This window comes from Belonocnema kinseyi, chromosome 6 (genome assembly GCF_010883055.1).
Source record: "Belonocnema kinseyi isolate 2016_QV_RU_SX_M_011 chromosome 6, B_treatae_v1, whole genome shotgun sequence".
In the NCBI taxonomy this organism is placed as follows: Eukaryota; Metazoa; Arthropoda; class Insecta; order Hymenoptera; family Cynipidae; genus Belonocnema; species Belonocnema kinseyi.
In genome coordinates, this window is record NC_046662.1 from 118,238,270 (window position 1) to 118,255,860 (window position 17,591).

A 17,591-nucleotide genomic window follows, 5' to 3' on the forward strand; every position below is an offset into this window, starting at 1 on the left:
AATGTCATTTTAATCAAATTTGAAGCAAATTTTCACTTTTCGCGATTTTCTGCCTTTTCATCGCCGTATGGTGGGTTGAAATTTTTGAAAAAAAAAATCAAAACATGGTTTTTTTTTTATTTAAAAAAACCATGAAAAAACCGTAAAAAATGAGGTTTTTCGAGCAAAACCCCATAAAAAAGTAGCTGGACCCTACTTTTTTATTGCAAATTCGAATTCAGCGTCGAAAAATACATAAGAATATATAGGTCTGATCAATTGCACAGACACTTTTTTTTGTGGGCCTGTGTTATTATTTGGATGAGAAATAATTGATTGTAATTTCCAGGTATCCTAATGATAAAATAATTAAAAGTGGTAGGGGCCCAATCCTCCAATTCCATGACTGCCTCTTTATTCCTCTTTTTCCCTTCTGGCCTAACTTTACCTAACTTGCCCTTAGGCCTCCGTATGCTGTGTAGAAGCTCATCCATGCTCTCCTTTTCTTTCCAGCGCCTTAGCTGCAACCCTCTTACCACAATATTATTTCTCCTTTCGGCCTTGTCTTTCTTTTCTGTTATCACCTCCATTTCCCTTATCCTTTCTCTAGTCGCCACCTTCTTTTAATTCCTACGCTCTCACATTTTCTTCTATAATGTGCTCTAACCTCTCCCAGATCCCTTTCTGCTCGTTCTCCATCGTGCCACCTACTTTCGTGTCTGACCTTCCCTCTATCTTCTCTAGCCTTTCTCCGTCCTTTCTTTCCAGGCACATGCTCGCTTCCACGCTTGCTTCGTTCTCCCAGTGCAGCTTTCTCCCCTTACTACTGACGTAGCGCAACCCCGAAATAAGCCTCCAGCTCTGTCTCTACCTGCTCCTTCGTCGCTAACGGAGACTTCTCCATACATCACCTGCTGCAACCGACATATGTCTCTGCACTCCATTATCGCTTCCCTAACTGACCCCACACTGAGCAGTACATACACTGATGTTAAAATCGGTTCCCCCACACCGCCCCTGGGAGTAGGGGCAAGTTCGAAATCTTAAATGGGAAACCTTATTTTTTATTGCATATTCGGATTCTTTGGATAAAAATGCGTATGATTTGTCTAAAAAATTTTTCTCGTTTCGCGATAGGTGGCGCTGTAATTGACGAAATTCAATTTTTCTTCATTTCACTGTTACTGAGAATGTACGCTTACGATTCTGCAATACTCGAAATTAGTCTTAAAACAAACTACTACTTTTAGCGTAACCCAGGAACAACTACGTGGGCGTAGCAGTCTTCTGTTCCCTTCGGGGTGCTTGATTAACGTGTGTCCCCTCGTCTCTCGCGATTCGAAGTATTCAGGGAATCATCCTTTAATTAAAGTAAGTGCTCAAAATGATGACTTTTTCCTATTTTTCGAGACATTTGAAAGTTTGAAGTTTTGATTCTTCTAGAATCAATCCGAAGGGCCTGTGAGAAAGCCACCGAACGCGTCCTCGGGTTGCGGATAGAGGGTCCCTGTACCAAGGGTTTCTGCTGAATATGGTTACAAAAATTAATAGGCAGTTGCGAACAATTTTTCAGGGGTGGTCCCGAAGGAATTAACCCCCAAGAAGAAGTGCAAAATCTATGCCGAAAGCTGAATGGCACCTGGATGAGGTGTCTAGAACGGTAACTGTGGGATACCGGCCGACCTTTCAGAGTAGGCAGCCTTATCCTTGCATGCGGGGCTCTACAAGGATTGACGAACCCCTTTCCCTAGCTTCTCGTGGGAACAAAAATAACAACACCAAACATAGTTGTAGTAAGAGCGTTTCAAAGCCATAGAACGCCCAGGACTTCCGACCATGGGTTGGCCAACAATGCCGATCACTCTAGGGCCGAGGGAGCCAATGAAGGTAGTGTCAATACGGTGGATCGGCGGAATCTTGGGATCTGTATATGGACGAAGCGACAAAATCACGACTTGTTAGAGTGCTACGATGCGAGTGGGCCCATGAACGGGGTTACATGGCACTTCTGCGTGCTCTGTGGTGCGAGAAACAGCCGGAGATATCGCACTTTTCGCATCAACATCTGCGAAACCATGCCGAATTACTCCAAAAAAGAAGCTATGTAAGCGGAGCGTCTACTCTACCACAACCAGAACAAGCCGGTAACAGAGAAAGAGAGGCGACACTAAGACCAACCGCGGGCAGGCATCCAATAGAGGAAAAGCGATGCTTTATGACCTGGAGAAACATCAACACGAAGGTTTCTATCAAGCCTAAAGATCTGGCTGAAATAGATGACGAGCTTCGTGGACATTTTTCCGAGGAATCCTACCTCTGGGCTATCAATTATTGTGTGTATAATGCAGCAAGAGCTTTGGCCGATGCGAACCGTAACACAAAACCAACGCTTGATCATAGGACTAAAAGACGAATGCATCAACTTGCCATAAAGATAGGCTGGACAAGACAGCATTCGTCCCGCATTCAATGTGTGATTGACTACATCACATCTGGCAGAAATTTTACTGCTAAGGTTCGAAAGTTCGCGTGCGAACTCCAGACCCGTTATCACACACATAACAAGTCAAAGCTGCTAAACATCAGACAGCATATTATTGAAAGAATACGGATACTATCTGACGCTAAGCGAAGTCTAGAGCGGAAGGAGAGGTGGGTCAGAAAATCAACAGTTTCTCTCTGACCCATCTCAACTCTTCCAAAACCCCCCAGTTACTGTCGAGCGCCCGCCCAAACCAGAGGAGGTCGAAGTATTTTGGAGAGAAGTCTGCGAAGTGCAGCATAGACTGGACGAAGATTCAGATAACATAAATAGCTTCAAGGAGCTATGTAATGCCCTCATATCACCTGATAAAGGATGCCCAGCCATTACCACCGAGGAGGTGAAAAAAGTATTAAGAGGGATGAAGAACTATTCCGCACCGTGACCAGATTGTATCAAGCCCTTCTGGTGGAAGAAGTTTCCTTCGACCCATCAACATTTGACCCGTATTTTCCCCTCATATTTAAAGTCGGAAGAGCCAATTCCGGAGTGGTTGGTGGAAGGGCGCACAGTACTCTTGCCGAAAATGAGCAACTGAGCTCACCCGAAGAATTACAGGCCAATTACTTGTCTGATCACACTTTATAAGATATTCACAGCTATCCTAAATTATAGGATCGTTCGGGCAATCGAACCTGTGTGGCAAGAAATGTATCAACGACGCAGCTCAAAGAAAGGCATAGCAATATTTTGGGAGAACCTGCTAATCGATAAATTTATCTGCAAAGATGCAGCATTCTTCCAGCGTGAACAATCGATGGCCTGGATTGATCTCCGGAAAACTTCCGATTCAACAGCCCATACACGTATCATCTGTCTTTTGGAAAGTTTAAGGGTTCGTCCGCAAATCGTAAAGTACATAGAGAGATTGATGCCGCTTTGGTATACAGGTTTACTATCGTATCTGGAAAAAATAGTGTGCCTCACATTATTGCCACTATTTCCAGCACTTCGCAATTTCCAGGGGTACTTTTGCGACAAACCTGCGAATCGAAAGTACAAAGTCCCTCATGTATTTTACATGGATGATCTTAAGATCTATGCTAAAAACAAAGAGCAACTAAGGAAGATTTATGATGCACTAAGGAAATAGGAATGGAATTTGCGTTGGACAAATGTGCCAAAGTTTAGTTAAAGCGAGGGAAACCTAATGGCATTCCTCAAGACCCTGAGCTCGTCGATACAAGCGCTATAAGACACCTTTGCACTGGAGAGACTTATACGCACCTGGGCATGCCACAGAGCTGCATTCAGAATGTAACATCTATAGAGGATGCAAAGGATATATAAAGGAACAAAGTATCTGCAAGAAAGATGCTTCCCGTCTCGGTAGTACTCCATTCGTTTGGAGTGGTTTCGTGGACGAAGAACGAGCCCAGATCCCTTGATATCGGGACATGAAAGGTGATACACATGAACAAAAGCATGCATCTTCATTCTTCTGTTCCGCGACACTACATTACACGCCGTCAAGGTGGTCGCGGAATATTGAGTCTAGAATGTCTGCACATCAAGATTATTGTAGGAACATCACATAGAGTCGCAAATCGGCCAGGAAGCTCGAAGGAGGCTGCTGAAACACTCGGACTTAACGTCAGTATTAGGGATGCACAAAATGCATTAAATCTTATCTATCTCGAGTGTTCACTTCTGAATGCCCGGATTAAGAAAGCACAAGAGAAAAACTTCCGTGAACAGCTTCTTGATAAGAGGATGCACGGCATCTTCCACAGAGGTGGGAGAATCAGTCAGCGTCGTGTGAGCTAACTTTTGTTTTCCTTAAATCGCCCGGATTAAAGTGTGGCACGTAGGGTTTCATTTTTGCATGTTCAGACGGTGTCATTTCCACCTTAAGATACCGTCGCCACATTCCGAGCTAAGATATTCCCGATGATTGCTGCAGGGCGTGCCATGCACAACCCGAGCATCTATCACATCATATCTAGTTGTCCTACTAATGCGGGAAGAACCTACATCCAGAGGCACAATGCGGCACTAAGAGTGCTTTATTACCATCTCTGTTACTTTTACAGCATGAACCTCAATATCGCTCCTCTAAATGCTCCTAGGGAAATTGAATCAATTGGTGAGAATGAGAACTGCCGCATACACTGAAACTTCATATTCTCGACAATTGTTTCTGTTGCACCTAAAAATCATCCGTGCGTTTCAACAATATACTAAAATACTCGCAGGAAAAATGCAGAAGGCCGTCGTCCTTGAGTCGGTTCGTGTTCTCAGGGTGCATGAGACTCTTTCCGGATATTCGTATTGATTCCGTGACAGACTGTAACCACTTATCTCACGGTCGTGAGACGTGATTATGCCTCCCGGCGAAATCCTGCGCTTGTCCTTATGACAAATTATTGTATTTAAAGCAATTGACAGCTAGATGTGATAGCGTTTTTTGTAGTGCTATCTCATACATTCGTTTCTATTGAGCTTTCTCGGGTGTTTGAAAGTGAGTGTTAATCGAACATTAAAGTTATCATCGAGCACTTTCTTGTACTATAATAAATTCACATTGCCAGTTAATAACATTCGCGGAGGCGTAGATTAATTTTTCTAACCTTAAAAATTTTTTGAATTACTTTTTTACTATGGGATCTAGCGAAGACTCTCAGTATCTGAGAATATTTATCGGGGCAGCAAAGGAAAAGTTGTTAATAATGTGCAATATTCTGGATGTAATCTCTCTTATCATTCGTGTTTGTGCGGATCGTGCAGGCACCCTTGAAAATCGATCCTTTGCGAAATACTATAAGTCTTGATCTCGTGCTCCATCTGAGGCCCCTTCAGACTCGAATCCATTATCTGCCCAGGATATTGAGTATATCTTCACTAATGCGATAGAGGCGGACCGGAAATCGGTGCGGTATCGAAAAAGGTCGATTCCCTGGGATCAAAGGTTGACAACATATCAACAAAAATGGATGGAGCACTTCAGAGAATTACGGCAACAGAGCAAAGAGTTGATGGGTTATGTGACAGGATGACAACAGCTAAAGGTATTTTAAACAAATTATAAAATGAATTTCCTCCCCCAAATTCACATGATATATCCCTCGCGCGTAAATGCTTAGCTGAAATTGAACAAAAAAACTTTAGGAAACCAACCTGATTTTTTCGGATTAGCAGAACCCGTGTCCTCCCTGTCAGAAATAAATCGTATATCTGGTTTAAATAATTTAATTACTGAGGTCCTTCCGGATTTTTTGGTTTTTAATCCACTAGAATTCAGACTTGGTCTTTATTCACAGACCAAAACGACTCCTCGTCCAGTAAAACTTGCTTTCGAAACTGAAGGAGTAGCTCAAATGTTTATCCTCAAATTTCTTGCTACTGAAAAAGTCCCTGAAAGCGGTGTAAACCTGAAGCACATATAATTTGCACCAGACTGTGCAAAACTACAGATGCAGGAAATCGACGGCGTGAAGAAAGAGATATCATCTCGACGACAGCAGGGAGAAATGAACTTGACAATGATATTTCGACAAGGATCTCCAATAATTATGACTGCAAGAAAGAACGTAACCTGGTCGAGCCAAGGTGTACATGTCAACAAACGCTTTACGCATGCGTAGGTATTCAGTTCTGTCATGTTCATATGATATATTAGTTTCCACTGAGCTTGGCATGACTATGACATTTTTTGAGATGATCGTAGTGTGGTTACACCGATAATTCACGCGGTGGTGGAGTACTGATTGAAGCCAAATATGGCTTACGTGATGTGAAACTTTTTATTAATAAGAACGGAAATAATTGAAGAAGTGGCCTGCTCCTTCCCCGAAACGAAAATCTATATTTTTGGAGATTTTAATTTACCATATGCTAAGTGGGTAATTGACATCGAAAAGGAGCCTACTTGTGTACCGAGTGAAGGGTCACTGCGAATTCATAGTGACATAATTAATATAATATCTGATTCACTTGGTTACTTAAATTTTCTCCAAGTGAATAGCAATAGAAATGAACACGGATCACTGTTAGATCTAGTTTTTTTATATTCTAGTGAAACGTTAGTAACTTTATCGGTTGGCCCTTTACTACCGGTAGACAAATACCACCCACCTCTCACATGCGATTTTTTTTAATCTGCTCATAATTCAAGATTATACTCTGACAATATAGTAAGATTAGACTTTAAGAGAGCTAATTATGGCGGAATTTGTAACTATCTCAGTAACGTGGACTGGTGTTGTCTGCTTTCAGATTTGACAATTGACATTGTGGTTGATGTATTTTATACACATTTATTTTTATCACTTGAATATTATGTCAATCTTAATTAAAAACATTCCAAAATAAACTCGAATATTCTCATCGAAATGGAAATGAAATAGAAATCGCTTATAGGAATACATTAAAGGGTGTCACATGAACTACAGCCAACTCCAAAAAAACCATGATAGCCCAAATTCCTGCAACAAATTCCAACGCCTCGACAGCATCGCCGCCTACGATACTAGCGATCACTCAAGCACACACGACTCATTTAATTTAGATAAACCTAAAATTAGGGAAAAGGATAAGGAAAATAATGTAGGAAAAATTTATTATAATAACAAATACGAGAACGAACACAAAGATAACGATATCAATATTTGGAAAAATAAAAAGGCTACAAATATCGCCGCAAAAAATCAAGACCCTCGACTGTAGAAGGCAATAATTCCGCAGAAAAAATGTGAAGAGGTTCGAGTATGAACCACATGAATCCGCTAAGTTTTCTGAATAAAATGGTGTTTCTGTAATTTGCTTTAAAAAATTTCGTTCCAAGCTATTTGGAAAATACAAGTAAAAATCCTGTCACGAGGCCCATTGTTGAAACACCTTAACTTTCACATGACCCCAGAGCTAAGAATATGTTGAAAAATATTTGTAAAAATTCTGGAGTATTCTGCAACATGTTTATAATGCTTTTTGTTGAATGTTTTCCTTTAGGAATTGAAAAGAGCTATCGCGCTGTTTGATGTCTTAAACTGTGTGGTAATGTACCCTGATTCCCATTTTGTCCATAGAACTGAATAAAAATTATATTTTCGCGATATAAGTCGCTCAGAATAATTTAGAGTTTAATTAGGCGAGGCGCGTGCCCAATGAGTAGAAAAAAGTGTAGAAAAAAAGGTCCGTCATATTTCCCAGCGGCAGGCAGACGTTTTCTCCAGATTTTCCCAAAGCTGCTGCTGGTTCATCAGGGCCCTTCCGAAGCTTTGAGTTGGGCTGCGCCCTTCTCTCATGATCTCAATTTTTAATATTATCAAGTATCAAGCTTGCACGCGAATTATCTTATATTTTGTTTATTTAATATAGTACACTTATTTCCGTATTATAATATAATTTTGTAACTATTAGGCTGTTAATTCCCTGCTGAAATGCGTGAAATACTTGTTTATATGAGTAATTCCATGTCAAGTCATCTATAGAATGTAAGCTATTGTTAGAAATTTCGGCTTAATGGAAAAATATTTATACTAGATTACATATGGTGCAATATTATCTTATTACGAATAATTTTTAAAAAAATACGCGCATGAAATTGCTAATATGAACAAATCTTTCAAGCATTTCAGTAGCGAATTAACAGTCTAATCATTACAAAATTATATTATAATCCGGAAATAAGTGTACTATATTAAATAAACAAAATACAAGATAATTATAATTTTTATTCAGTTTTATGGACAAAATAGGAATCAGGGTACATTACCACACAGCTTAAGCCATTAAACAGCACGATATATCCATTCAATTTCTGAATAAAAAAATTCAACAAAAATTCTTATAAAACTGACATTTTTAAATATTTGTAAATTTTAAGGTCTCCATTGTATTCTAAACATGTTGTAGGACACTCCAGAATTTTTGCAAATTTTTTTCAACATATTCTTAGCTCTGGGTTCATGTGAAAGTTAAGGTGTCTCAACAATGGGCCTCGTGACAGAATTTTTACTTGTATTTTGCTAAATTGCTTGGAACGAAATTTTTTTACGCAAATTACAGAAACACCATTTTATTCATAAAACTTAGCGGATTCATGTGGTTCTTATTCGAACCTCCTCACATTTTTTTCTGTGGAGTTATTGCCTTCTAAAGTTGAGGGTCTTGATTTTTTGCGGCGATTGCAAGGCTCCAGACACTTTCCAGAGACTTATGGACAAAGTTATCACTCCAGACTTGAAACCAAACGTTTTTTGTTATTTATATGACATTGTAATAGTCACTCAAAATTGTGATGACCATTTAAATTACTTGAACATTGTACTATTTTGGACAAATGTGAATTCAGCTGCTCAGAAACTAAATATTTAGGTTTCAAAATTAACGACAAAGGACTCCAAATAGACGAGGAAAAAATCTAATCAATCCTAGAATTCCCTAAACCTAAAAACATTAAACAATTACAGCACATAATAGGTATGGCAAGTTGGTATAGAAAATGTATCCCACACTTTGCCAAAATAATAGAACCAATTAATAGATTACTGAAAAAAGATAAAACGTGGGATTGGGGAATTGAACAGGATGAAGAATTCTAAAGACCTAAAGACCTTTTAATATCAGCGCCAATTTTGACATGTCTATATTTCACACAACCCTTTTAACTTGAAACTGACGCGAGTAACACAGGGTTAGGAGCAGTACTTACGCAAACATTCTACGGTGTAAATTACGTAATCGCTTACGCGAGTAGAGTTTTAAACAGCGCAGAATCTCGGCCCCTGGCATCAGGCAAAGAGTGCCTAGCCGTGGTTTGGGCCACTAGGAAATTCAGGCCATATCTCGAAGGTTACAGCTCCAACGTAATTACGGACCACTTAGCATTAGAGTGGCTTCATAAACTAAAAAACCCCACTGGCCGATTATCTAGATGGGCATAAGAGTTACTAGAATATGATTACGAAATCATATGTCCTAAAGATAGTTTAAACTTCGTCCCTGATGCTCTGTCGAGATCAGCAGAATCAGCAAGAAACATAAAATTTGCGTTAACTTGTAGCGTTAACTTGTACTCTACCAAAATCAGACAAGTTAGAAAAGGACCCGAAGAAAATGAAAAATCGCGAATAATAGATTGAAAACTCTATTTTTATCGAAAGGACCCACTCAAATCTATTCTATTACCAGACTCGAACCCTTGGAAGTTAGTCGTACCCCAAAGCTTGAGATGTCAAGTTTTACGCGAAAACCACGACGAAACCTAGGCAGGACATTTAGGCTCAGAAAAAACTTACGCGAACATTTCCGAACATTACTTTTGGCCAGGGATATATTCGGACTTGATCAAATACGTAAAAAATTCCAAGACTGGGCAAAGAGTAAAACCAAGTAACCAAAGTAAGATAGGACTCATGGGAAAAAGGGCAATGGAAGAACCATAGACCATGGTAGCAGCGGATATCATGGGCCCGCTACAAAGTTCTAAAAAGAAAAAAAAATCAATCCATTTTAGTGTTTGTGGACCTTTTTACAAAATGGGTCGAAATAATCCCAATTAAAAAAGCTAACCTGAGCACAATAGAGTCACAATTCCACAAACGTGTCATTTTGCTTTGGGGAACACCGCGGATTCTTCATACTGATAATGGCTCGGAATTTGTCAATAAAATACTCAGAGACTTAACTGAAAAATTCGGTATTAGGCAAACTTAAAGACCTAATTATTACCCCCAAGCCAACCCAACGGAACGTTATAATAGAAAAATCAAACAAATTATTAAAATCTACCTAGATAACGATCACATCACCTGGGACGAACATATAGATGATTTACAGTTTGCAGTAAACAGCAGCAAAAATTCTTCAACCCAATTCACCTCAGCTTTTTCAAATTTAGGTCGCGAATTAGAACCACTACAGTCCCTAAAAAAAATTTCGAAAACGAAAGCAAAATAGAGGCAGGAATTTTACCGCCAAGGTTCGAGAGTTCGCGCGCGAACTCCGGACCCGTTATCACACACTTAACAAGTCAAAGCTGCTAAACATCAGGCAGCATATTATTGAGACAATGCGGATACTATCTGACGTTAAGAGAAGTCTAAAGCGGAGGGAGAGGTGGGTCAGAGAAAATCAACAGTTTCTCTCTGACCCATCTCGACTCTCCCAAGACCCTCCAGTTACTGTCGAACTCCCACCCAAACCAGAGGAGTTCGAAGTATTTTGGAGAGAAGTCTACAAAGTTCAGCATAGACCTCATATTTGAAGTCGGAAGAGCCGATTCCAAAGTGGTTGGTGGAAGGGAGCAAAATACTTCTGCCGAAAAAAGGCAACTTAACTGACCTGAAGAATTACAGGCTAATAACTTGTCTGAACACACTTTATAAGATATTCACAGCTATCCTAAATGATAGGATTGTTCGGGCAATTGAACCTGTGTGGCAAGAAATGTATGAACAACGAGGCTCAAAGAAAGGCGTAGTCTGGAAAAAATCGTGTGACAACTAACAAGGTCACCTTTCAGAGAGGTGTCTTTCAGGGCGACACCATGAGCTCGCTCCTCTTTTGCCTTACATTATTGCCACTATCTCTAGCACTTCACCATTCCGACGGTTACTTGTGCGGCATACCTGCAGATCGAAAGTACAAGGTCACCCATGTATTTTACATGGACGATCTTAAGATCTATGCTAAAAACAGAGAGCAACTGCATCTAGCTCTGGGGATTGTCGAACGATATACTAAGGAAATTGGAATGGAATTTCGGTTAGACAAATGCGCCAAGGTTTATTTGAAGCGAGGAAAACTTAATGGCATCCCTGAAGATCGTGAGCTCGTTGATAGAAGCGCCATACGCCACCTTTGCGCTGGAGAGACTTATGCATACCTGGGCGTGCCACAGAGCCGCATTCAGGATGTGACATATATAAAGGATGCTCTCCGAAGCAGATACAAACGTCTCATCCGACAGATTTGGTCTTCCGAACTGTCGGCGAGGAACAAAGTATCTGTAACGAACATGCTTGCCATCCCGGTACTACTCTATTCATTTGGAGTAGTTCCATAGGCGAAGAACGAGCTCAGATCTCTTGATATCGGGGCAAGAAAGGTTATGCACATGAACAAAAGCATGCATCTTAAGTCTTCCGTTCCGCGTCTGTACATCTCACGCCGTCAAGGGGGTCGCGGAATATTGAGTCTTGAATGTCTTCACAACAGGATTATTCTGGGTACAGCACATAAAGTTGCAAATGGAAGAGATCCTCTTCTTAAAATGGTCAGAAATCACGAAGAAGTGGGCAAAGGAGCGTTTCTGTACAAAGCAGCGGAGGAGGCTGCTGAAGCACTCGGACTTGACTTCAGTATTAGGGGTGAGCAAAATGCATAAAATCTTATCTATCTCGAGTGCTCACTCCTGAAAGCCCGGATTAAGAAAGTACAAGAGAAAAACTTTCGTGAACAGCTCCTCGATAAGAGGATACACGGTATCTTCCACAGAAATGTGAAGGATCAGTTAATGTCTTGTGAGCTAACGTTTGCTTTCCTTAAATCGCCCGGATTGAAGTCTGGTTAGAGGGTTTCATTTTTGCATGCCAAGACGGTGTCATTTCCACCTTAACACACCGTCGCCACATTTTGAGCCAAGACATTCCCGATGATAGCTGCAGGGCGTGCCATGCACACCCCGAGCATTTAGCTCACATACTATCTAGTTGTCCAACTCACGCGGGAACGACCTACATTCAAAGGCACAATGCGGCACTAAGAGTGCTTTATTACCATATCTGTCACTCGTACGACATTAACCTTAATATCGCTCCTCTAAATGCTCCTAAGGAAATTGAGTCAATTGTCGAAAATGGGAAGTGCCGCATATACTGGAACTTTATATTCTCGACAATTGTTTCTGTTGCTCACTCGAGGCCTGACATGGTTCTTCTTGACTTCGAGAAGCGAACCATGTTTGTTATCGAATTTTCGGCACCAGCTGACAAAAACATCATAACCAAGGAGAATGAAAAGAAAGAGAGGTATCGAGACCTTATAAGGGAGTTGCAACGATTGTACCCGGAATATTCTGTTAAATTGGTCGTCATTATCATCGGCGCTCTTGGAGGTTTCAAGCTTTCACTTGCTAATGGCATAAAAAGCATCCCTCCATGTCAACAATATGCTAGAACACTTGCGGGAAAAATGCAGAAGGCGGTTGTCCTTGGGTCGCTCTGTGTTCTTAGGGTGCACGAGGCTTTTGCTGGATCGTCGTATTGATTACTTTACAGACTGTAACCACCTATCTCACGGTCGTGAGACGTGGTTGTGGCTGAAATTTTACCGCGATTTCGCTGGAAGCGGGTGCAATTTTCCAGATTGGCACCCGCTCCCAGCGAAATCCTGCGGTTGTCCTTATGACAAATTGTTAATTATATATATAAATTTACATTGTAATTAAATGATTAAATCCTCATGATTAACTTTTTTGTAAGTTCTTCAAGACGCTGTTGAGAAACAGTCAAAATATTTCAATGTATATTTAAGCTATGAATATACATAATATATGTATTAAGAAAATTTTACTGTAATTTGTTTCTAAATACTCATAATTTTCTTAACTTACAAAAAAAAGTCGTGAAAATTAAAGCTCGAAACAATCTTAAAATTTATGATACTGAATTTAATAATTAAGAGATATAAGTATTTCGTAAAATACTATTTCAATATAGACTATAATTGTTTGTATTATTTCTTACTTTAAGTCGCTTAAAATAAAAATATTTGAAATAAAACAATTTTAAACACAATGGACTTGAAATTGACGTATTTTCTCTATCAAATAATTTTAGTTCCAAAGCTTTCAAAATTAGACATTATATTAATCATAGTTAAAACAAATTACGTTTAATTTTGACTTTAAATATTTATAAAAATATAAGAAAAATATTTTTCCTGAATTAGAAAACCGTTTTTAAACATTCTTTTCAACAAAAATAAACTTTTAAATAAACGAAATCAGTTGAAATGAAAGAAAAATCTTAACTCGAATAAATAGCCATTTCTTTGAACTAAAAAAATGTCACTGAATCAAAGTCTGGTGTTGTTAGGGAATTTTTTGAGGCTAAAATCTATTATCTTATGGAACAAAATATGAGACACGTATTTATTGTGTTTCAAAAAATAAATGTCTTTATCAATTTGTTGCTACTTGTACACTTACGTAAATATTTTAAATATCAACGAACATGTTCTTGAAAGTTTGAATCTTGGCAAAAAATCGACATAATCCAAAATTGCGTTAATTTTTTGGAAAAATAAAAAGTGAATTTTCTCAAAGAGATCATTTGTGATTTGATATTGTTTTTAGAATCATAGATTAATTATCCTCCCTAAAATGTACCTTAATATAGAAAAACTTATTGTTAATGATTTAGAGTAAATTTTGCAAAATATCTCAGTTTTATATATTAAAGAAACTAAAATCATATATATTTACAAAATAAGCGAAAAGGCTAGACGTTTTTAATTTGAAAAACATCAATTACAAAATTACTAGTTTTATCCGTTGTAAAGTTTTAATCCTCTGCCGACGTCATCTGTTAAGTCCCAATTTATCTATAAAATCGCCAGTTTTATCCGTTGTAAAATGTTAATCCTCTGCCGATGTCATCTGTTAAGTCCCAATTTATCTACCTTTTTTGTGGAAATGGCAGGCCCTGCCGGCGAGATCCCTAGTCTATAGAGTTCGCAGTATAATGGACAATAAAATTTAGAACCGAAAACTTTCGTTATTTTCACCCTAGCTAATGTGTGCTCTTTTATTCTGTTCGTTCATCCCCTTCTTTTGATACAGATTAAAATGGATATGTTGCGTGTTTACATTGATTTATAAATTTTTAACAAATAGGAATATTTTTGTTCAACATCCGCGATAGAAATGTGACTTAGGAGGCTGGTCTCGAGACGACATCTTCAGCCGTATTTTCTCTGCGAGTGTTGGACAAAGTCGTATGTGCGCCTTGTGGGAGAAGACGATTCGACTCTTTCTCCCACAGCATGCACAATATATTATTTATTTCAAGTTATTATTTATAGTTATGATATATAAAGTTATTATTATTTGGCTTATTGTACAGACAGAAAAAATATATTTAAAAAAATCTTTTTTGCCACGTATAAGGACAATCCGTGCATCCTAATGAAATCAATCGAATTTCAATAGGGTTTGACTGTTGTGCACCCAATATTTCATGTCATCATTTGTAATGTATACGCTTAATTGCATTTTGCAGCCAGGAACAATGCAGCTAGATCCTGGAACTTGTGTTTGGGTAAACACCGGAGCTCCTGTACCAGATGGTGAGATACACCTTTACATAATTATGTGTCCCCTGGAGGCTTGAGTTTATTTCATGAGGGCTAGGGTACATTTTAAGAGATGTCCTTACACAAACATATTTGTCATAAATTGACAATGTAACTTACAAGGTGTGATAATCGAGCAGGTGAAAAAGTATTTCGAAGACGCGGTAGCTCCCTGGTAGAGCACTTGGCTGATAGCCGCAAGGTTGCGCATTTGATTCTCGTTATCCGTACTTTTTTTTTTTTTTTTTTATTTTTTATTATTCAAAATGCTTGTCTGCTGCATTTTTCATGAAAATCTAACATAATTATGCTATTAAATGATTATTTATTCCCTATTTATAATAAAAACTTTGTTTATCATATTTGTATTATCCCTCGTTTCGACGATTGTGCATTTTATTAAAATTCTTAATACTTCAATAGTTTCTAGTATTTATATTGTGAAATTATAGTAGGAAGAAAATATTTCAAATTAAAATTTGAATAATAAATACAAAATACCAGTGGATGCAATGAATCATTTCACAAATATTTACAAATATTTACAAAATTTACAAAATGCAAAATTGTCTAAACGAGTGATAATAAAAATACGATAACAGAGTTTTTATTAAAAATAAGGAATAAAGAATCATCAAGTGGCATTTAGATATTAAATGATATCCAATGATATTAAATGTTTTTCAAAAATTGAAACAACAAGCATTTTAAAAAATCAAATAAAAAAAAGTACGCATAGCGGGAATCGAACGCGCAACCTTGCGGCGATTAGCCAAGCGCTCTACCAGGGAGCTACCGACGCTTCAAGATAATTTTTCATCGGCTGGATGACCATGCGTTCACAATTTTTAAAGTGAATTTGTTTTTAAATGGGTAAAATTTGCGTCTTCTTGATTTTTCTCAGAAAAGCTCTAGTATGTAACTTTACTTGAGGAGAGTACCAATTTAAAAAAAGCAGACCTAAAGGTCCCCTTGTTAGAGATTAATTCTATGTCTAATGTTAATTCAATATTTTTATCGGTATTGTGCACGCAGTAAGTTCCCTTTGTTAGTGTTTCAATAATTTTCTATTATTTTTGTATTTTTCTGAAATTAGAAGCCACAGCAGTAGTTCAAGTAGAGGATACGAAATTGATAAAATCGCATTCAAGCGGTGAAGAACAAGAAATTGAAATTCTTTGTCATTCAACTGAGGGACAAGATATTAGGTAAGCAGTTGTAAATGTATACTGTATTATTATTTTTATTTCAATCACTTTAATTCTTTAAATATGCAAGGCGTTCTAAACATGTTCCGTAACAGACGATGTAACTGCGATTACTCTGTAGTATCATAGTTTCACTAAACTATTTTCTACGGTGGGGTTGGCAACTCGTGAAGTTAAGTATACTCTTGTAATGAAATATGCTGAAGTCCCCTAAAAAATGTATGAAATCTCCTGCAGGATCTGATGTCTCTTGAATTCACTTGAAGTCACTTAAATTTATTTGAAGTCTCTTCCATTCTCTTTAAATCCCATGAAATATTTGAAATCATTTGAATTCTCATAAATTCACTTCAAACAACTTGAAATCACCTGCTTTCATTCGAAGTCACATGAACTGTTCTAAAGTCTCACATTCTACATTTTTGAGTGTATTAAGTTTTAATGCAGAATAATATAAATAATATGGTTTTTAAATAATGATAAAATGTAAATTTAAATATTGATTTGACTCGATCTAACTAAAAGTAATTTTTTACGCCCGACAGATGACATCATAACTATACGTCGATAAAGTAAACTTAAATTATAAATACATAGGCAACTGCATCATTATTTGTAATTTAGCGCACTTCCCGATTCCAGCAGAAGCTGTGTGCAAACTTTAGTCAACGCCACACCGTTCTCGTCATATTTTACCTCGGTATGTTTTGCGAAGATTAAGCTCAAATACTCTGGAAGCAAGTACAAATGAGCAGTAATTCAAATTTCAAATTATATTTTATTTCTCAAAAACAGTTGTCCTAACAATATTCAACTTGTTTTAAAGCGAAAATTAACCATTTTTGGAGCCCGCGAAAGGCCTTTCCATAAGATCCCATGTTTTTTGACACGACTTTAAACAGTTATAATTCAAATTTTAACCTAGAAAGGGCCCCTAAGAGAGGCATTTTGTAAAAGCGTATGTCTCCGCCAAAAAAACTAACTTGAAGGATTTTACATCAGGCGGATCCAGTAGCCGGACTACTTTAACCAAAATAAAAGTAATGAATACATATTTTCATTAATGTTTCGAAAAACCGAATTACAATTTTAACTATCATTTTCATGAATAAACCAAATAAATTTTAGCGAAAATATCACGAGGATTATTTTATCGGAATATTTTATTTAAAGAACACTAAAGAAATTTCGAGTATTCGAGAGTTTTATCCGACCGATTCAAAAGCTCGAAGTCGATGGAGCGTGCGCCGCATGAGCCTGCATTCTTACAGTTTTCATATTCAAACAGCGCGCGTTCAATCCTTCCTTTTTTCCTTGGCGCTGCCTGTGATACTGATTTAAAGTTATAGTCACTTAGGACGTCCATGCAGGGATGGTATATTACAATTATATATAACATGAGCACTGCGAAGAACTGTGGGTGTATTCATTAACAATCAAGTAAAGTTCACAACAACTTGTGATTATTTAAACAATGGTAAAAAAAGTTAGGATGCATTTTTGGGCGTATAGACGCGAAATAGGAAACACATGGGACGTAAAATCCAGAATTACTGACTTGTTAT

At 38.0% G+C, this 17,591-nt stretch overlaps 1 protein-coding gene across 3 annotated transcripts in view; it reads left to right on the plus strand.

The window, feature by feature from the left end:
• The window catches only part of LOC117174240 (gephyrin), a 309,691-nt gene that overhangs the window by 155,719 nt on the left and 136,381 nt on the right, over positions 1-17,591 (plus strand). For all 3 annotated transcript variants that reach the window (XM_033363135.1, XM_033363137.1, XM_033363138.1), the window contains exons 6-7: positions 14,746-14,812; positions 15,915-16,026. In XM_033363135.1, coding sequence (XP_033219026.1) covers positions 14,746-14,812; positions 15,915-16,026 — 179 coding nt within the window. The remainder of the gene's footprint in view (positions 1-14,745; positions 14,813-15,914; positions 16,027-17,591) is intronic.